This window comes from Asparagus officinalis, chromosome 6 (genome assembly GCF_001876935.1).
Source record: "Asparagus officinalis chromosome 6, Aspof.V1, whole genome shotgun sequence".
In the NCBI taxonomy this organism is placed as follows: domain Eukaryota; kingdom Viridiplantae; phylum Streptophyta; class Magnoliopsida; order Asparagales; family Asparagaceae; genus Asparagus; species Asparagus officinalis.
Window position 1 is genome coordinate 75829337 of NC_033799.1, and position 22908 is coordinate 75852244.

Genomic DNA, 22908 nt, shown 5'->3' on the forward strand with positions numbered 1-22908 from the left:
CACCAGTTATTATTATGCACCTATTGGTAATGATATCATGAATTACGATGCACATATCAGTAAAGATACGTGTTCTGATGCGCATATCAATGATGTTTATCAGTACAATGAACATTGTCCACACCTCGTGATCGTACTAATAGTGGTTGCATTGGAAGTGATTGCAACGACATGTCGGGCACATAAAATTCGATGGCGGTGAAAGTGAAACTCTTAACCAAGTTCTTGATGTGTTCCACATGACTTGATGAATAGAGCAAAAGCATGGCTAGACTGATCAATTAGAGTAAGACAAATGAAATCGAAAGGGCTTTTGCACATAAGAGGGCTGAAATTGTGATGGCGGTTAAGGGGAGGGGTGGAGATGAACTGAATTTGGATGGAATACAACAGTATTCGGATTCAGATTTGGATGGTTTTGACGAATTCGAATTCCAATTCGAATTAGAATCTGAATTCTAGTTGAATAGGAAAAGAGTGTTCAAATTCATTTCGTTAACTATTCAAATATTTGTTAAACATTTACAGATATCATTAGCACACTTGGTAAGTCGCATTGTCTGCTTATATCATATAAGCACACTTGGTAAGTCACAAGATTCTTAAACATGGTCTTGAATTTAAACCCTACGTTTGACATAATCTTTTAAATACTTTCTTTAACATTTTACTTAATTGCTATTATAACAATTATGATATTTCACTATAAGAGCTATTATATATATGTTTATAAATTAATAATATAATATTTATAAATAAAAATATTATTTGTAATATTATACAAACATAAAAGATAATATAACTTAATAATATAAGAGTAAAAAAAATACAAATGAATATTTAATAATCAAACGAATCGAATAAACAACATATATTGTTAAATGAACTATTGGATCGAATTTAACCCAATACTTAGACAAATAATAAACGAAATATTTGTCAATTATTTAGTTCATTTTCACCCCTAGTTGAGAGTTATAGCTTTTCATTAAAATCTTACAGTTAAAGAATGTTTTCATACAATTAAAGAGGGTTTTCTGATAACCCCTAAACTTGAGGTGATAATCGTTTAAAGCATTGCCTGATATTTAGACAAATTTATTAGATACAATTACGTCACAATGACGTTGGGAATGCCAAGAAAAGGGTACGTACAGTACAAAGAGAACACGGGAAATCTGATTCCAACTAATAAAGATCTTCACCAATTTACATACAAAAATAATAATGATAAAATTAAAATTAGCCCCCTCACTGCATCAAGTATATGTCAATGCATCGTTGGATATCTCGTACAGACCTTCAACGTAAAAACTACTTTAACCATCAAATCCTGATCCTAATACAGAAGCCACCAGGGGAATATATTTCAAAACTTTAAGAACAAGAGACATACTATCCAGCAAGAGGATTTGCATGTATCGTCACCCGATTCAACCTGATCTCTGCAAGCGGTCGATCACCAGGTCCTGTTTGCGTCTGCATTAACCAACAAAACAATGGAACTCAATACAATGCTAGCTTATTCATTCAAGGTCATCACAGGATTTCACATTGAAGATTGCCTACCTTTTCCATCAAGTCGAGAACTTCAAATCCGTGGATCACTCTTCCAAATACAGTGTAGAGTCCATTCAGGTGAGGTTGCTTTGCATAAGAGATGAAAAATTGGCTCCCATTTGTATTCGGCCCACTATTTGCCATTGAAAGTACGCCTCTTGCATTGTGCTGTGAATCAAGTCAACTGTGTAAGCTTTCCCCAAGAGAAATTGTGCAATCAAATGTAATACCACTAGTTTTGAAAGATTGGATAGGGTGATAAGTTAATTTATGTACACAAATTATAGAATAGCACAAACTCTCGAAAGAAAAGGAAATCTGATAAGGGGCTGCTTCGTTTCCATGGAATTCTCAATATTTCATGGAAAGTGAGCATCCCACACAGAGTTGGTCAGATTCAAAATCCTCTTCCAATATTTTTCGATTGTTTTGAATGGGAGGTGTGTTGTGGAAAGTGGTTGGGATTTGGTTCTGAATCAGCAAAATCCCACGTCTGAAATCCTCAATTCTCTCGAGGATTTTCGGGAGGAAGTGTTCAGTAGTCCTTGTGTTCAACTTTCCAACCAATCAAACAAAAATCAGAAAATATAGAAAGTTTTGATGAAAGTTGAATTTGTCATGTTTCCAGAACTGAATATTATCATCTAAGCAGCCCTAAGAATATATGATTGGTTCAACCAGGTTGAAGAAAATAGAATAAAGAGGGGGGAAAGGAATTAGAGTGCTTTTCTCTGCTCAACTTTACAAGGGAAACCATAAGAGAAACAAATAAGCCAGTTCAAGTTTATCTACTAAACTAAGATTCATCCCATCTTGAAACTAACGAAAATTACAGGTCAAGTTGTTTCCTTGAGCGCAACACATAATTCAACAGGTTTGAAGGCATTGGCATATGATACCTTGAGGGATTCACGGATTTCATCACTGAACTTCTTCCCCCATATGCTGGTTCCACCCTTGCCAGTGCCAGTAGGATCTCCACCCTGAATCATGAAACCTTTGATGTTTCGATGAAATATAGTCCCATCATAATAACCACTAGCACAGAGTGCCAAAAAGTTCTGCATCAAACATTCAAAATAATCACATATAAGTTCTTCCACATATAACTTCCAACTCTCATTTGAGTAGAAACAGGTACTTTTGAAAATGAAAATAAATAAATTCTCTGTTGTCACAAGTTATATCTGGGTAGATAAGAGAAAGTAGACTGAACACCATACAACAAACAAGGCATATCAAACCTCTAGAAAGTTGACAAAGCAGATAAATCAGGCACCAAATAGCTCACCATACAAGAAAACATTGAGTACCAGCATGACCAACTGCGCATAATAACTTTTGAGTTCTGATATGCATAGCGACTTACATATAAAGTACTCTTCTAAAATAGGGATGAATATCAATATCGTCCGGAAGTGATCAAACAACAACCACAAAGATTTTCTTTTTAAGAGGATAAATTCATTTGCTAAAGCGCCACACTAAAATTGCATCGCTAGAATGCAATTGGCATTGGGCTAAAGCGCCACGCTAAAATTGCATCGCTAGAATGCAATTGCCGTTGAATGCAAGGGAAAAGAAACACTTCAGAAGTCAGTTGATCTCCAACCTGCATGGTACTTAAACTGTCTAGATAGAGAAGAATGGAGTTGAATCATCATATCCATAGGGTAACCCACCGCAATATCAAAGACCTAGTTTCAGAAATTAGATCAGTTCTCACACAAATACTCGTTAAAACTTGATGATGGATCTACCTATATGCGGTTGGTTCGGTAGCAATATTACTTCGGGCCCTTTTTTATTATGTGAGTCCAATTTCCAAACTAAGGTGTTTTCACGGGGGAAGGAGAGGTCCACCTTTGGATGACCGCTACATTTATCTTGCTATATGCATCTTCAATAGTTCAAGGATGAGATATCAAGTGATTTGAGAAGCACTTTCATCTATCAACTGGTGTCAGTTTTTTAACAGTTGAAACAAGTTTACTTTGAAGCAACTTTTTGGACAGGTAAAAAGTCTTTAAAATCACTTGATACCTATCCATACATTGTTTGAAGTGCACACATCAAGACGAATTGCTCAGATTGTTCATACAGTCAGCAAAAAAATGTTCTCACAAGCCTTAGCTTAGCCACCAATCTCAAATATCACATATCCAGAAGCATAACCATTTATGTACTTACATTTATTATGTATGATTAATATGAGATAAAAAGTTTTCCTCTAAGGATTCCTCACCTTCTATGTAATTGGATGTTAATATCAATAGTATGAAAAGTAAGACCATATCATCTCCACCGCTTGGAGGTGATATCATGTTCTTGTTTCTTAACCTTTGGATGTAGGCAGAGGAGTCACACAAAACATGATCATCTTTTCATAAAGAACATGTATAAATGCATTGATATCACTGAAAAAATCTTGCTATGTGGGAAAAGCCCCTTGCCTGAGGTAATTCCTTTCCTTTCTGTGGGTACACGTGTGTGTGGGTACTTATATGGCAAACTATTATATGTTGGGACTTTCACTTAACCTCTTTTCCGCACTATCACATCAAAGCTGATCTGAAGGGATGTTACAATGGCACGAAGTTGAAGATCTCAAACTTTCAACTAGATATACTGGATAAATGCATATGGGATATCAAATTAAAATGATTACATCCAATGTTTTAAATGTCGGTCGACATGTCGGATCAGAGGCTAGAGCGACACGGATATGCTCATTTCAAGTCGGATATCGTTTTTGAGGTCCATGTTGGACATGTCGGGTGATATTGCGGACATATCGGCCGATTTTCAGCCTTGAAAAATCGGAAAAAGGTCGATTTTTATATTTTTTTATTTTGTTAAAGTTGATAAGTATTGGGGTTTGTGTTTAGTACTCAAAAGCCAAACCTGATTAATTCTTTTTTTTAGCCTTTTGTTCCCATAGTAACCCAATAGCATAATACAGATTAGGGCAAAGAAAAAAATCGCTCTCTTTTCCGCCGCGATCTCCTCTCGTTCATCTTTGTCTTTACAAATTAAAATTGAGAATACATAAAAGCGTGATGTAAACAATAAGTTTGAACTGTAGCTTGAAATCAATTCAAAGTGTAACACTTTATGTCAATTTTATGCAAGGCACCTTACTTTATGTTAATTTTATGCAAGACTCTTCGAAAGTTCTAGTTTGATAATATGTATTTTATATATTTGTTAGCATAATATTCTAATGTTTACCTTCAAAAAATGGAAAACGACTCGTGTCTTGATGATGAATACTCAACTCAAGTAGGATAAATTATAACAAGACAAGTGCATTCCATCTTGGTGACCAAATTTGAGGTAGAAATCCATCCTATATAAAAATCCGATATTTAGTATATGTCCCCCGACATATCCCTAATTTTCGCTATCCGACATGAATTTTGGTTGTCCGACATGAATCCGATATCCGACATTTAAAACATTGATTACATCTTAAGATCCAAAGTGACCAAATAAGAATTTCATGTGTCCACTTTCTAGAATCCAATGACGGATGTCATGATTATGTTTCACCATATAAACACCTATCAGGTATTTGCACTCATTTCTCATTTCTTTTTGATAGATCCCACCTTTATGTCAAATACCATTGTTGCATAACCGGAAAATGCTCGCTCTAGCAATGCGACCACCAGCTGAAGTAGGAGCACTTATGACTCAAGCACCCTGCTCTTAGAATCTTCACTATTCCAAAGCTGAAAGATACTCAAAGTTTTGGAGACCCAATTCTACTATTTATATTTTTAGAAAACTCAACAAGATAGAGGATATAATTGCAAGTCCGATAAGGTAGATAATAACTAAGTTATAACTATCAATGCCAGATTGTTTCTTACAGTCATAAGGATGGAAGTTAGATAAAACAATAGCCAAATAGTTTGATATTTGTGCGTCTGACTATTTGTTCAAATTCAATCCCAAAGATCATTTAAAGAAGTCAAAAAGTTTTTAGCATTAGCATTTAATAAATGGATCAACTATGAGCATCCACATAATCGATTTGTTTGTTTATAAAATATTTGATCAAAATTTAATCTCATATAATTGATGTTATTAGATGTTGTATTATAATCCCTTTCATAGCTCTTACCTTTTTCTTCAAAATAGTTCTCATTTTAAATCCTGTACAACTTTCAACGTATCAAATATGCATCATTTGAGGAAAAAAGTTATTTATAGCTTTTGGTTACATACAAAATTAAAATATGATATTTTTTGTAATGATATGAGAACCATTTTTTATGTATTACATATTTTTTTCATACATAAGAAGAAACTTTAGAAAATTGAAGCATGAAATTCAATGGTACTAGATACGTTGAGATGATTCAAGTACTTGAACATGTATTTTGGTATAAGTTTCATTCCTCGTTCTTCTTTCATCTACTTACATATATCAAACTATAGTACATGGTGTCACATTTTATCTCTCTTTCGTTGATATATGGCNCCCCCCCCCCCCCCACCCCCGAAAAGAAATAGAAAATAATAATACCCATCTATAGTGTTGACTTAATCCCATTTTCACCGTCACAATTTCTATTCATCAACCTTTTTGTCAAGACTTTCATAGTCTCGAAGAATTTTTTAGCAGAACATGCATAATCAAGAAATACAATTTACTTATCTGCCACCTAACAATCTAAAGCCTATAAAAGGTTCTGCTCTTACTCATAGCTGCACTGGCCAAAAATTGATAGAGTAGCAATGTTCATGCCCTAGCCCAATTATAGAATTTACAAACTTCAAACAGAGACAGAAAAATTTTGCAAATCTTTTTTTGGAACTCTTTCAATTATGTGTCATGCTCAATAGTAAGCATAAGAAAAGACATTCCCATAATAGTGCTTAGCGACATCTTAAACCATAAATTTGCAAACAATTATCTGATGTACAATCCAATGTTGTGTTTTTGTGAAAAGCAGTGGAGATTGCAAGTATTTCACAACCTAAATTGTAAAAGATCATGTAACCAAGACTATTACTATGGAAAAAGTATAGATGGTGGTTATAGAATAGGAGTAAGGCAATTGCTCCTTTATTGAACCGTAGTCATAAGCCTCCACAAACTGACTAGTGACTACTCTCCTTCATTTCCATGCATTTGTAGAAGGGTTTTTACATGAAAACGATCTTAACTTTGTTGAAATTGATGGTTATCACATTTTCTTTCTTTTTCTTGGTCAGAACCACCTTTACTTGCATACAAGTTTGCCATGTCACACCAGATTGAGTTTTCTGCTTGGAAAAAGACATGGATTTCCCATTTTACTCCACCATTATTATTAAAATATGGGTTTTTTTAATATTAGTCCCCCAAATCTTTCATAATTTGATACTAGTTCCCACTCTCTCTGTGTGCGGGTGCACGCACGCCATGGCCAACCCAAATCCCTAAAGCCTACCCTAATTCCCAAACCCTAATTCCCAATCCCAAACCCTAACCTCACCTCCCCTCAATCCTCCCTCTCTCATGCTCTCTAATCAAAGAAAAAAACCCCTGAAACCCTAGCTAAGAGGCAAAATTTTAACTATCTCAGCCTCTCCATAACCCTCTCCGACAAGTAGGGGTGTGCAGACGATCGGGTCGGGCGGTTTTAGACAAGTTTTTATCAACCAAACCAAACCGAAATAGACATAAAATCGAATCCAACCGCACCGAATAATTTCGGTCCGGTTCAGTTGGTTCATTTGGTTATCATAGGCCCTGAACTCAACGGGCAATTATGAAGGCTAACTTTGGTCGTCATCACAATTGGAAGAAGGCAATGGTGAAGGAAAACAAAGGAAGAAGAAGAATGGGGGGAGAGAGATTTGAGTTTTGAAATGACAACTGCTTTGAGCTCGTGAGAGCAAAGAGCAAGTTTGGTTTTGTTTTGCCTTTTTGCAAGAGCAAAGGACAAATAGATATGATCTTTCTCTATTATTTATGCAAGACAGCTAGCATTAGAAAAGGACTCACCCATGTTGAGTGGGCCTGCAGAGAATGAAGAATAAGAAGGTTGTTGGGTGCATTGTACGTGGGTGTTCTTTACATCGGTCGGGTCGGTGCACCGATTTGAAATATTTGTACCTAACCCGAACTGAAGTATCTACTAAAACCGAAATGCACTACTCAAGATCAGGTGGTTCGATCAGTTTATTCGGTACAAACCGAACCTTGCACAGCCCTACCGACAAGGACAAGGTTGCCCATCTTGATAATTGAAGATGACATCCATTCGCAGAACTAATTTTCAAAATATGATGATTTGGGGGGCTAATAGGAAAATATGAAAGATTTGAGGGACTGATATTGAAATGATCTTTGTTTTTTATAATTAGCCACGTATTTGCACATGTTTGGGATGAGGATATTTTTGAAAGTTCTGGTTTTTTTCAGCTCAAAACTTTATTTGGTTTGACATTGCAAACATGTATGCAAATAAAAGTGGTTTGGACCCAAAAACTTAAAGGTGGTAACCACCAATTTCGACAGAAGTTAAAGTGGTTTTCATGTAAAAACTCTTTGTATAATAATGAAACGGCCCGTGACTCATCAAAACCGAGGGAAACGTAGGAACCATGTTATCCTCAACATTGGTCTAGAGGAAATATTCCTAATTTAGAAAAAGAAAAATAATAAAGAAGGAACAATAGAACCATGGATTTTTTGCACCACAATTTAGCTAATGGAGTTAGAGCCCAACTTTCTCACTCCTTGCCAAACATTCAATAATCCCTCAATTTAACTCCAAGAGAAAAATCCCAATTAAAAATCCCTACTTATCAATCACAGAGTCATTTTGGGGTAGTTTATCATACTTTCTAATATTTACCAACATGTTTTCTCCATTTAAGAACAAGCATGTAAACCTCGTGAATATTACTATTGCTTTTGATTAGTAAACTTCTCTTTTATATTACTCCGTGGATTCAAAGATTGTTCTTCATGGATTCATAGAACGCCTCTAGGTGGGTTTCGAGTTTTTATTTCCTCGCTGCGGTAGTTTAGCTCAACCCTTGAATGTAAAAGATCTATATCTTCTTACTCACACCCAAAAATTGACAATAGCTACCCATCAACCCCGCTAATTGAATACAACCTTAAGATTAGATATGACATGATGCATGCTCCTATCTACTCGCACATACGACTAACCGCTCACATCTCTCTCTCTCTCTCTCTCTCTCTCTCTCTCTCTCTCTCTCTCTCTCTCTCTCTCTCCCCCCATAACCCTCTCCGACAAGTAGGGGTGTGCAGACGATCGGGTCGAGCGGTTTTAGACAAGTTTTTATCAACCGAACCAAACCAAAATAGACATAAAATCGAATCCAACCGCACCGAATTATTTCAGTCCGGTTCGGTTGGTTCATTTGGTTGTCATAGGCCCTGAACTCAGCAAGCAAATATGAAAGCTAACTTTGGTCGTCATCACAATTGGAAGAAGGTGATGGTGAAGGAAAACAAAGGGGGGAGAGAGATTTGAGTTTTGAAATAACAACTGCTTTGAATTCGTGAGAGCAGAGAGCAGGTTTGGTTTTGTTTTGCCTTTTTGCAAGAGCAAAGGACAAATAGATATGATCTTTCTCTATTATTTATGCAAGACAGCTAGCATTAGAAAAGGACTCACCCATGTTGAGTGGGCCCGTAGAGAATGAAGAATGAGAGGGTTGTTGGGTGCGCTGTAAGTGGGTGTTCTTTACATCGGTTGGGCTGGTGCACCGATTTGAAATATTTGTACCTAACCCGAACTGAAGTATCTACTAAAACCAAAATGCATTGCTCAAAATCAGGTGGTTCGATCGGTTTATTCGGTACAAACCGACCCTTGCACAGCCCTACCGACAAGGACAAGGTTGCCCATCTTGATAATTGAAGATGGCATCCATTCGCAGAACTAATTTCAAAATATGATGATTTGGGGGGCTAATAGGAAAATATGAAAGATTTGGGGACTAATATTGAAATGATCTTTGTTTTTTATAATTAGCCACGAATTTGCACATGTTTGGGATGAGGATATTTTTGAAAGTTCTGATTTTTTATAGCTCAAAACTTTATTTGGTTTGACATTGCAAACATGTATGCAAATAAAAGTGGTTTGGACCCAAAAACTTAAAGGTGGTAACCACCAATTTCGACAGAAGTTAAGGTGGTTTTCATGTAAAAACTCTTTGTATAATAATGAAATGGCCTGTGACTCATCGAAACCGAGGGAAACGTAGGAACCATGTTATCCTCAACATTGGTCTAGAGGAAATATTCCTAATTTAGAAAAAGAAAAATAATAAAGAAGGAATAATAGAACCATGGATTTTTTGCACCACAAATTATCTAATGGAGTTGGAGTCCAACTTTCTCACTCCTTGCCAAACATTCAATAATCCCTCAATTTAACTCCAAGAGAAAAATCCCAATTAAAAATCCCTACTTATCAATCACAGAGTCATTTTAGGGTAGTTTATCATACTTTCTAATATTACCAATATGTTTTCTCCATTTAAGAACAAGCATGTAAACCTCACGAATATTACTATTGCTTTTGATTAGTAAATTTCTCTTTTATATCACTCCGTGGATTCAAAGATTGTTCTTCATGGATTCATAGAACGCCTCTAGGTGGGTTTCGAGTTTTTATTTCCTCGTTGCGGTAGTTTAGCTCAACCCTTGAATGTAAAAGATCTATATCTTCTTACTCACACCCAAAAATTGACAATAGCTACCCATCAACCCCGCTAATTGAATACAACCTTAATATTAGATATGACTAACCGCTCACACATTCCAGACATCTCTCTTTCATATGATTAAGAGTGCTGCGAACTTGAACCGTGATCAACTAACATGATTTGAATTTAATTACAACAAAATGATGGGCTGTTCACTAACACCAGGAGTATCTTTAGAACAGCACAAGCAAGCAGACTTAAACATCGATTCATCAATAAATGAGAAAACTTGTGAAGCAAAGAAGGAAGGGAAAAAAGAAAAAAAAAGAGGCAGAACGGAAATTACCTCGGCGGTCTTGGGAACCTCATCGCAGGCGATCTCGCACTTGATGTCTCCAAGATTCGTGTGGAGAGTGACCGACTGCAACGAAAGATCACCATCAGCATCCCCACCGTCGAAAACAACAAACCCTGAGCAGAGAAGTAAATTTTAGGGTTTCGAAAGGGGGCGGATTTTCCTCACCATTGGGATTCTTCTGGACTCCGAACCAAAAAGCTCCTCTCTCTAGATTTCTGGGCGCTCTTGGAAATAAAAAGGACGGAGAATGGGCTTGACCCACAATTGGGCCTAGGCTATTGGGCTGGTGGACATGATAAACGATGGGCCCCTACTATTCAGTTCGCAGGCTTTTCACTACTACAGAACTTGTTTACTCTCTTGAAAATTTAAAAAAAAAATTACTCGATCCCTCCGGGATTAACCTTTTAAGAGATGTAGTTATATGAGTTCAAGTTTTGACGACCTTTAATTAACAGTGCTAATCCCATAAACTACGTGGAGTGTTCTTCAATTCTAATCCTTTAAGTAATGGCTTAGAATTACTACAAAACGCTTAGGGGCTGTTTGGATAAGTTTTTAAGGGGTGATTTCGGGGGAAAGCTGTCAAAAAGCTGACATTTTTTGCAGCTTTCCCCACTTTTACCATCCAAAAAAAAGGAACCAAACAGCCCCTTATAATTCCAATGAAAAACAACTCTCCTAATCTATTTAGGTGTACAGGCTCCACAAAATTTAACCCTAAACCATCACAAACTACATGCAGGTACGTCTCCTATCTGAGCTACAATGGTGTCGACAAAGATATATAGTTCGATATTAATTATGTGTTCTTGGAGACCGATCGATGGCAAAGGCGTGCTCAGGGATGTTGGTGTTGGGGGAATCCGAAACAAGCAAATCGGATCATTGCCCTTCCGGACCTTGGGTTGAAAGTAGGAAAGTAGGAAATTCACCACAAATAAAAAACAAAACTTGTAAAGAAGATAAAAGAGACGAACACACGGATTTAACGAAGTTCGGCAACGTGCCTACGTCCTCGGGAGCCACACCACACAATTCTTTTATTAATTGAAGAATAATTACAAGCTCTCAAACTATGGTTTTATCTCTCTGAGATTCTCTCTCCTTTCTGCAGTCCAAAACTCTCTTTTTTCGTGCTCTATAAAACCCTAAAATATTTGGGTATTTATATCAAACTCAGCCCAAACAGAATTCTTAAACAGTTTAGGAAACTGTCAAACAGCGTCGCGGTCGACCGCCAAGTTCCCGCGGTCGACCGTGAAAATCGATAGAGCCTAGAAAAGTTACAGGGTTTGGCGCGGTTGACCATCAAGCCAGGCGCGGTCGACCATGATCAATAGACAGAAACTAAAATCCTACAGGGTTTGTGCGGTCGACCGCCACGGTCGACCGCGATCAGCTCCAGACTCTCCTGAGCTCCTATGCACGTTCGCGGTCGACCGTGGATCAGTCTGACAGTTTTCTTCCTCGTTCTGATTCTACCTCCGGGTTCGACTTTGGGTCTACATTTTAGACTAATAATCTCCCACTTGGAGACCAAAGTGCCTTCAGTGAGTTCACCCGAATTCTCACCTTCTTCACATGTATCTTCTCCTCCCTCGAAAAATTCTTTCTTCAATCAACAATATCCCGGCGATATCGCCGATCCTCGTAGTGTGGCTCCGCCTTCGTTTTCTATTCGTGAAGGTCAACTGAAGTTACGCGCAACTCCAGTTTCTCTATGGTGACTGTCTTCGACAACATGTCCGTCGGATTTTGACTCTCCAAAATCTTCATTAAATATAATTTTTCGTCTTCAACTAGCGAGCGTATAAAATGGTATTTAACGTCGATGTGTTTCGTTCTGGCATGATATACTGGATTCTTGGTAAGATGTATAACGTTCTGACTATCACAATAAAGAACCCCTCTCTCTTGCTTCAAATCCAACTCTTCCAATCACCCGTTCAACCAGATCATTTACTTGCTTGCTTCGGTCACCGCGACATACTCAGTCTCGGTTGTAGACAAAGTCACAATCTTCTGCAGATGTGAGACCCAGCTCACTGCTGTCAACGCTAAGGTATAAACATACCCAGTAGTGCTTCACCTCGTATCATGATCACCGGCGAAGTCCGCATCCACGTATCACTGTAGCACCAACTCCTTTCTCCTGAAACATAGTGGTTTGTTAGTTATTCCCTTCAAGTATCGCATTATCCACTTCATGGCCTCCTAATGCTGCTTCTCTAGATTGCTAGCAAACCTGCTCACAACTCCCACTGCATGGGCGATGTCCGGCCTCGTCCAAACCTTCGCATACATGAGACTCTCAAATGGCCGAAGAATATGGCACCCTGTTTATATGCTATCTATCTGCATCTGTCTTAGCCGATTGCTCTTCAGATAGCTAGAATTGACTTCCAAGGGGCGTGCTAACAACCTTAGCATTCTGCATATTAAACCTCTGAAGTACCTTCTCGATATATTCAGCTTGGCTCAACCTCAATGTCCTTTCAGCTTCATTCCTACTGATTTACATCCCTAGAATATGCTTCGCTGCACCCAAATCCTTCATTGTAAACTCCTTTGCTAGCTGCTTCTTTAGACTATTTATATTTTCTAAACACGGTCCTGCTACCAACATGTCATCAACATATAATAATAAGATAATGAAGCTGGACTCGAACCTTTTGAAATAACAGTAATGATCCGAATTGCATCTTTTGTAGCCATTGTTTTGTACGAAGTTATCAAACTTCTTGTACCACTGTCTCGGAGCTTGTTTCAAACTATATAAGCTCTTCTTGAGCTTGCACACTATCTCTTCCTTTCCTTCTTCAATGAAGCCAACAGGTTGCTTTATGTAGATTTCTTCATCCAAGTAACCATGAAGAAATGGCAGTCTTCACATCTAACTGCTCAAGAAAGAGGTCTTCTACAGCTACCAAACTCAATACCACTCTAATGGTTGTGAGCTTCACAACAGGGAAAAATATCTCCGCGTAGTCCACTCATTCCCGCTGTTGAAACCCCTTCACTACTAATCTGGTCTCGAATCTCTTCCATCACTCTCTTGCTTGACCCGGTAGACTCATTTGTTATGTAAGGCATTCTTCTGTGCAGGTAGCTGCGCTAACTCCCATGTCTTATTAGTGAGTAGAGAATCCATCTCCTCCTGCATCGCATGCTCCCACTGCTAAGACTCACTCACTTACATTACCTCTTCATAGCACTCCGGCTCACCACTATCTGTCAACAATAAGTAGTTAAGAGATGAAAGATATATGGGATTTGGTTTGGGTACCTTGGATGACCTCCTAAGCTCCACGTCCTGGGTAGTTTCTTCTGTACCTGGAGCCTCCTCCATTCTGTGGTCAGAACAAACATCATCACCCATATCTGGAAGTTCCTCTATATCCATGTACCCGGATCCACCTGCATCCGAAGTGCTGCTCCCACTGCTTTGACTATCCTTAGTATTTTTCATGTTCTTGTACATCACCTCCTCATTGAATATCACGTCCTTGCTTCTGATAATCTTCATGTTCTTCTCATCCCAAAGGCGATACCCGAACTTATCAATACCGTATCCAATGAATGTGTACTTCTGTGACTTAGCTTCTAGCTTGTCTCTGATATGGTCACTGATATGAACATAATCCACGCAACCAAATACCCGCAAGTGTGAGAGATTTATCTTCTTTCCACTCCAAACCTCCTCTGGGATCCTAAAATCCAATGGAACTGATGGCCCATGATTAATAAGGTAAGCTGTTGTATGCACCGTATCTGTCCAAAATATCTTAGGCAGACATGCATGTAATCGCATGCTCCTAGCACGCTCCGTCAAGATCCTGTTCATCCTCTCTGCAATGTCGTTCTGTTGCGGCGTCCTAGGAGTAGTCCTCTCTAAACGAATGTCATTCGTAGCACAGAACCTTTTAAACACCTCCAGCTCGTATTCTCCACCATTGTCTAATCTCAGATACTTCACCTTCAGATCTGTCTCTTTCTTCGTCATGGCCTTCCACTTCTTGAAGACTCCAAACACCTCTGACTTGTGCTTCATAAAGTAGATCCACACCTTCCTCGAGTGATCGTCGATAAAGGTGACATAATATCTCGAACCGTCAAAAGAAAACACACTGGCTGGACCTCATACATCTGTATGAATCAACTCTAGCTTCTGAGCCTTAGGTGGCCTTCCACCTTTCTGGAAACTAACCATCTTCTGCTTCCCAAAGATGCAATCTTCACAAACAACGACTTTCACGGCGTTGATCCTAGTTAGCTTTCCCTGTGAATGTAAGATCTTCATCCCCTTCTCGCTCATGTGCCCTAGCCTATTGTGCCACAGATCTGTACTCTCTTTGCCAGCTATAATTGCGAGGGTGTTACTCACATATAAGGTGAGGTAGATAGTTCCTAGTTTGTTGTCTCGAGCAACAACCATCGTACCATTGGAGATTTTTCACGAATCCCCTGTGAATGTCGAAACATAGCCTTCTGCTCCAATTAGATGTCCCACCGAAACAAGATTCCTCTTCAGCTTCGACACGTGTCTCACGTTCTTCAAGAACCACTTAGAGCCCTACATATGAATCTGCACTTTGCCCTTTCCAATAATATTACATGGCTCATTATTCCCCAAATATATTTTTCCAAAGTCCCATGCTACATAATTCTGAAAGAGCTTCCTGTTAGCAGTGGCGTGGAAAGAGGCTCCGGAGTCAATGATCCAAGAATCCGAGTCTCTATCCATATCAAGGATCAAGACATCATGCACGATATGAGCCTTCTGCTCACCCGTATCCTTCTTTGGACACTTGCAGACTGAAGATATATGACCTTCCTGGCCGCAGCTCTAATACTTTCCTTTAATAGGTCTAACCTTTGAGTTGGACCTCTTCTTTACTGATTTCGACCAATTCCTGTTCTGGTTTCCTTTCTTCTGGCTTCTGCCTCTCTGTTCGAAGTTTAGGGCTGAACCTGAACCTTCTAATTCGGACGATTTCCTTCTAACCTCCTCGGATAGAATCATGCTAACAACCTCACTCAGCTTCAACTTCTCCTTCCCCGTCGAATTGCTGATTGCCGTCACCTAACTTGCCCAACTATCCGGCAATTGCGATAGAATCAATAGGGATTGCACTTCGTCATCAAACGTGATGTCTACGAAGATGAGTTGATCAACAATCGTGTTGAACTCGCTGAGGTGCATCATGAAGGACCGTCCTTCTGCCACTTGAGGTTGAAAAGAGTTTTAACGAGATGCACTTTGTTTGCTGCCGACGGTTACTCGTACATCTTTGCGAGCGCTTCCATAAATCCCATTGTCATCTTCTCCTTTAATATGTTGTGGACTACTAATTTGACGAGTGACAACCAGATTTGCCCTAGAACCTTCCTATCTAGTATCTCCCAATCATCATCTAATTCCTCTTTCTTCTGTCCCTTCTCCTTGCCCATCAACGAGCGATACAAGTTTTTCTAGTACAAATAGTCCTCCATCTGCGACTTCCAGTAGGCGAAGTCTGGACCGTCAAACTTCTCGATCTTTGATTTGATTTCCTCTATCATGGCTTTCACACAAATTGCTGAACGAAGCTCTGATACCAGTTGTTAGGGGAATCCGAAACAATCAAATCGGATCCTTGCTCTTTCGAACCTTGTGTTGAAAGTAGGAAAGTAAGAAATTCACCACAAATAAAAAACAAAACTTATAAAGAAGATAAAAGAGACAAACACACAGATTTAACGAGGTTCGGCAACGTGCCTACGTCCTCGGGAACCACACCACACAATTCCTTTATTAATTGAAGAAGAATTACAAGCTCTCAAACTAGGGTTTTATCTCTCTAAGATTCTCTCTCCTTTCTGCAGTCAAAAACTCTCTTTTTTCATGCTCTATCAAACCCTAAAATGTTTAGGTAATTATATCAAACTCAGCCCAAACAGAATTCTTAAATAGTTTAGGAAACTGTAAAATAGCATCGCGGTCGACCGCCAAGTTCCCGCGGTCGACCGTGAAAATTGATAGAGCCTAGAAAAGTTACAGGGTTTGGCGCGGTCGACCGCTAAGCTAGGCGCAGTCGATCGTGATCAAAAGACAGAAATTAAAATCATACAGGGTTTGTGCGGTCGACCGCCACGGTCGACCGCGATCAGCTCCAGACTCTCCTGAGCTCCTGTGCACGTTCGCGGTCGACCATCACAAACTCACGGTCGATCGTGGATCAGTCTGGCAGTTTTCTTCCTCGTTCTGATTCCAGCTCCGGCTTCGACTTTGGGTCTACACTTTAGACTAACAGTTGGGATCATAAATCCTAATTCTAGAAGGATTTAAAGTTAATATCTTTAGAAGCTTTTATCTATTGAGCTAGTTAGATACAAAATATATCTAGAGTTAGTGTTTCTTATGTTTAGCAGTTAGTGTTTAGGAGTTTGTCTTGATTAAGTTTTAGAATTTCTGTTAGCTTGAGGCACTCCAATTTAAGGCCTATAAATTAAACCTTCTACCCGTGCATTGGAATTAAGCAGAGAGAAACGAAAAAGTTCATTGTTTGCTTCTTCCATCACACCTATATATAGAGAGAGAATTGTTTATTTATTTAGTTGTTCTATCAGTGGTATAAGAGACATGAACAATTTGAACGGGATGACGTCACCTTCTATTCCCATATTGGATGGGAAAAATAATCACCACTAGAGAGTGCATATGAAGTTGTTGTTCAAATATCAAGATATATTAAGTGTCATAGAAAACGATGTTGCCTATCTCACAGAGAGCGCGAGCGAAGCCGAGAAGAAAGCCAACAATAACAGTTACAAGAAGGATCAGAAGGCATTATTCTATGCCCATCAAGGAATGAATGATTCGGTCTTTGAGAAGATCAACAAAGCAACTATGACAAAGTAAGCATGGGATATTTTAGAGATATTGTACCATAGAGTTAAAAAGGTGAATAAAAGTTATACTTCAGACATTGATATGTTAATTTAAAATTTTACAAATGGAATTTGCTAACAGTTTTATAGATTATATGACTCGAGTACTTCGTTGAAAAATTAGATAAAAATAAATGGGGAGAAGTTGCAGATTTAGTAATTGCGGAGAAGATATTACGATCTCTTACAATAAAATTTAATCATATCATAGTCGCAATCGAAAAGTGAAGGATTGTCCAAGATGACAGTTGATGAGTTGATGGGTACCCTACAAGTTCACAAGCAACGTATGAACAAGTGAACAACCGAGAAGCCTCTCAAGAAAGCTTTCCAAAGTCAAGCTTCCATGAAAAATAACAAAGGAGTGCAAGATTCAAATGGCGAAAGAGACTAAAGAGGAGGAAGTTTTCATAATAGAGGATGAGGATACAACTACTATAACAACCGAGGATGCGATATTAGAACAATCGAGGACGCGACGATTAAAACTACAATAAAATAGATGACAGCAACCAAAGAAACAATTATCAATCAAATTTAAATTATTTAGGTCAAGGTCGAGCTCAAGGTGGAGGCTATGGATGCGGTAGAGGAAATTTTAATAAGTCAAACATTGAACGCCATAAATATGGCCACAAAACAAAGGGGTACAAGTACAAGGAGAATTATCAACCCAGAGAAGAAGTTTGATTTGCATAAGAACAAGGTGATGAAGACAACCACACTTTGTTGATGGTCACAACAGTCGGTGAGGAATCAAACTATCACACAAAATTTCTTAGCACTGGATACTCTAATCACATGCACAGAAAGAAGGAATTGTTCATAGATCTGAATGAGTCAATACGGTTCAAAGTCAAATTTGCTGATGATAACATTATACCACTGACGAGAAAAGGAGAGTTCTCATCAAATTGAAGAAGGAAGACCACAATTTTATTTCTGATGTGTTTTCTGTGCCAAATATAAAGACAATCTACTCCATATGGATCAACTTCTTGAAAAGGGGTATGATTTGCACTTTTCTTCTCTCCTTTGGGGGTTTTCAAAGTATAAAAATAAAATCGGAAAACATACAATATCTAACATAAGAAAACAAAAAGAGAGTAAAATAAAAACTTACATTGCAAGGGGTTAGCCCCTTTTTGAGGCAAATCTTTATCTTCTAATATAGAAAAGATGTTGAACCCATAAGGAATGTGCATATTTGGACATTCCTAAAATTGGTCCTAAAGGTGTACGGACAAAAAGAGGTGAAAAAATATGTAGAGATGTGGAAAGGGTATTGAAATCCCCAGCAATAGCGCCACAACTTGATAATGGTGTGATAGATATGCACAAAAATTGTAAGAGAACAACTATCAAGTTATATTATAGAAAAGATGCCAAACCCATAAGAAAAGTGTGTATTTAGAAAATTCTAAAGCCGATCCTAAAAGTGTGTGGATAAAAAGGGTGAAAGAAAATATGCAGAGATGTGGAGAGAGTGATTTGCTTAAAAAAATAAAAACAAGATATAAGAAGCTAAAAGGAAGAAGGAAACAAATAAAAGACACGAAAAGCAAATTAAAATAAAAAATAAAAAGTGAGATAGAAAAAATAAAAGAGAAAGAAGGAAAGGAAGAGAAATATCAATAAAAGAAAATCAACAAAAAAAAAAGAAAAGGGAAAAAACAAAAGAGGAAAAACTAAGAGATGGAGAAAAATCAAAATCAAGAGAGATTGAGGGAAAAACAAGTAGAGAAACTTAGGGATCTAGAATTGAATCTACAAGTTAAAATATCCACTGTGGAGCGCCTACTAACTATCTATTAATAAATGACGGCTAACTATGTTGAGTCTCCGTCAACCTGCGACTCTTCGAACCCCTGACTCGCTACCTGAAAAAGATAGAAACAACGAACGTCAAAGCGTTAACAAGAACATCTTCACTGCTCCCATAGGGAAGTGGGTTAGGTGCATAAAAATACAAGTTATAACATATATAAATCCTACATCCTGAACTAAGAGGAATTAATATTTAGAAACCCACAACACGAGAATGAGCACGTCGAGTGAAATAATCCAAATAAGAAAACCCTCGTATATATACCATGTATCTTAAATTGTGGATCGCTAAATATCAACTCCAAAATCCTATGAATATAATAAGTAACAAGAAAATGCATTACCAAATCTCATTCAAACCATGTCATATTATAATGTCTCACACTACCCTCGGGTAAGTGGTGTGGGAACAAGTATAAGAATCCAGTGTAAAACGTGGTCCAAGATACATCGTACATGACAACACTTTGTCTTAAATACTAAACTTGGGGTAAGTATCACGGAAGCAAAAACACAATCTTGTATGATCCTCTACAAAGAAAATGATGTGGAGTATAGACGCTCACAATATCATGTGCCTCATCATAATATTTTGCGGTTCACTATCTTACTTGAACACCCTACGGGGTATAGGCATATCAGCCTAATCCGGAACACAATGATGCATAATGGAGTATAGTCCATTGCGGTCTCATTGCAGTACACCAACTAATACACTCTGAGTGTAGTCAATCCACAGTCTCGTTGTGGTACACCAACTAACCCCACTCAAGCATCCAAAATTACCGTAAAATGAAACGAACACTATTTTTTATCATGACAACTCAAAATATCAGATTACGCACCTCTAAACGCTCATGTGTGCTCGAACCCAACACGTGCGCTCTCATGGTCACGTACGTGTGTCGATGTACTACTCGTACTTCATAATTTGCCATCAAACATGCATGGAAAGAATCAACATATACTAAATAGCTCAAATCGGTTGACCGAAATACACCATCGGTCAACCGGCGGCAACATGCATGAACTTGCACACACAACAAGCCTTGATCGGTCGACTGATGCCCATGTTCGGTCGAGCGACCAGAGTAAAATTCTAGATTTCCTGAGAACGTTTGATTCTCTCAAAAAATTCATCAAAAATAAAAAATTTGCAAAGAACTCATATATAAAACTTGATTTAATGTAATTAGGGTTTACTTTACTACATAAAAACACAATTATAAAGATTTGGGGAAATCTAAAAAACCTTAATATGTTTATGTTTGAATATTCATCATGAAAACAAATAACTTTAACAAAATATTATATTAGATCTATTTTAAATCTTAAACCCAAATCAAAGAAATCTGTTTCATAACCTTTTAAATCAGAAAGATTAAATCTTTGCGTCATACAGATAAAAGGAGTGATCTTTACATATAAAATAGGTTTTAAAATCCAATAAAAACCAACAAAATTGGTATGGGGTTGGAGGAGATGAAACTCACCTCAAAAATTTCATGTTGAACTCCCACACATGCAATGAACTCGAACCTCCCTCGCCGAAGCCGCCGATCTCGCCCTATTAGCCCTTTTTGCTTCTCAAAGCTTCGCCAAACTCAAAAGAGGGATCTCTAGGGTTTTGAGGGGAGGGTGGTTACTAATTAATATGGGAATTACAGAAGAAAAAAAGGAGAAAATCGGGTTTATAAAATATATATACATGTGTTCAAACAGGCCCAAATTGACCCGACCCAAAAACCCAAACTGTGCACCTATCGATTGACCGATGCCAATAATCAGTCGACTGACCAATGTCCATCAGTCGACCAATTGCTAGGATCAGTCGACCAACCATAGATGTTTTTAGCCGATAGTTTCTCATGTTCATACACATTTATATACATGTATAAATATTTATATGTACTTAATCGATCTCAAATCGATTACAATCATGTTCATTCATCCTAGAACAATATCAACCATAATAAAACTTATTTAATATTATTTATCATAGTATTTTTAAAATTACGGGGTTTTACATCATTCTAGGTCGACCTCTAGATCTCCTACCCCATTAAGTCTAATATTTTCACTTTTCCTAATCGGTGCGTTAAATAAGGGGTCTCCTTTGTACATGACCAAATCATCTTAATCTATTCTCTCTCATTTTATCCTCAATAGGTGTAACCTCTAATTTACTACGGATACACTTATTTATTATCCTATCTTTTAATGTATATCCACAAGACTATCATAACATTATTATTTTTGCTACACTCATTTTTTAAACATGTTATTTTTTGATTGCCCAACATTCTAACCCATAAAGCATAGTTGGTATTATAATCGTCCTATAAAATTTTCTCTTTAGTTTTATTGGTATTCTACGATCACATATGGCTCTCGAAGCACTCCTCCATTATAACCATCCTGATTTGATTCGATGCACAACATCATCCTCTATCTCACCATCATACCTAATGATAGATCCTAAATAGCAAAAATGATTAGTTTTAGGTATTTCTTGGTCATTAATAGGTACCATAGGCTCTCTTTCTTTCCTACTTTTACTAAAAAATACATTCCATTTATTATGTTTTTGTTCTACTAATTCTAAAACCTTTAGACTCAAGAGTTTGTCTCCATCTTTCTACTTTAAAAATAATGACTCTTTTAGTTTTATCAACTAAAACTTGTTGACTATCATATCTCCATGATAGTGTTTTGATGATAACAATCTATATTGTGTGTGCACTAACTTTCATATGCTGATTTCAATATCAGAATATGTACAAGTGCAAGTGGATATCAAGGCATTTTGAAGTGAAGAAAATAAAGAACAAAAGATAATGTAATTTGATTTTTCTTTACTTAGAATTTTTGTACAAGCCTTGATTACACACATGCACACACCCACAATTTTAGAACACACTAACACATGCTTAGTGTGTTGGTTAACTATAAAAATCCCCTATGTTAACCATTAGAATAGTAGTTAAAACTTAATTATAAAAACTCTTTTTTTTACTGAATTTTTGACCTTAGTAGTCGACTAATTAGAATAGTAGTCGACTACTCATGTATAGAACTCAAATACATGTTTCTGTCAATTTACAGTATAGTCGACTAATAGAGATTATAGTCGACTACTGAGGTGTTTGACAGAAACATAAGTTTCTGTATTTTTACAGTATAGTCGACTAATGAACATTATAGTCGACTACTGAACTCAAATTCCAATTTATAAGTTTCTGTCTTTTTACAGTGTAGTCGACTAATGACTACAGTAGTCGACTACTGAAGGAAAATATCAGTTTTCAAGTTTCTGTCAAATTTTAGTTTAGTCGACCAATGCGACCAATGAGCATTATAGTCGACTACTGAGAACACTTTCTGAAAACACAGAGTCTGTTTGAACTCAGTGTAGTCGACTAATGACTACAGTAGTCGACTACAAGAGACAGTTTTTCAGTTTTTAGAATTTGAATTTTTGACAGTTTTTAGCCGTTTTTAAACGTTTTTAAACTTTAAAAACTTGTCTTTTCAAGGGC

The 22908-nt window shown here is 37.5% G+C and overlaps 1 protein-coding gene across 1 annotated transcript; it reads right to left on the bottom strand.

Annotated features, from left to right (window-relative positions):
• On the bottom strand, positions 1153-10830 carry LOC109845397 (peptidyl-prolyl cis-trans isomerase CYP18-1). The gene is made up of 5 exons (XM_020414653.1): positions 10775-10830; positions 10598-10672; positions 2460-2621; positions 1570-1728; positions 1153-1479 (listed from the first exon to the last, which is right to left on the bottom strand). Exons 1-5 carry the CDS (start codon positions 10775-10777, stop codon positions 1396-1398), a joined length of 483 nt encoding a protein of 160 aa, XP_020270242.1. The 5' UTR covers positions 10778-10830; the 3' UTR covers positions 1153-1395.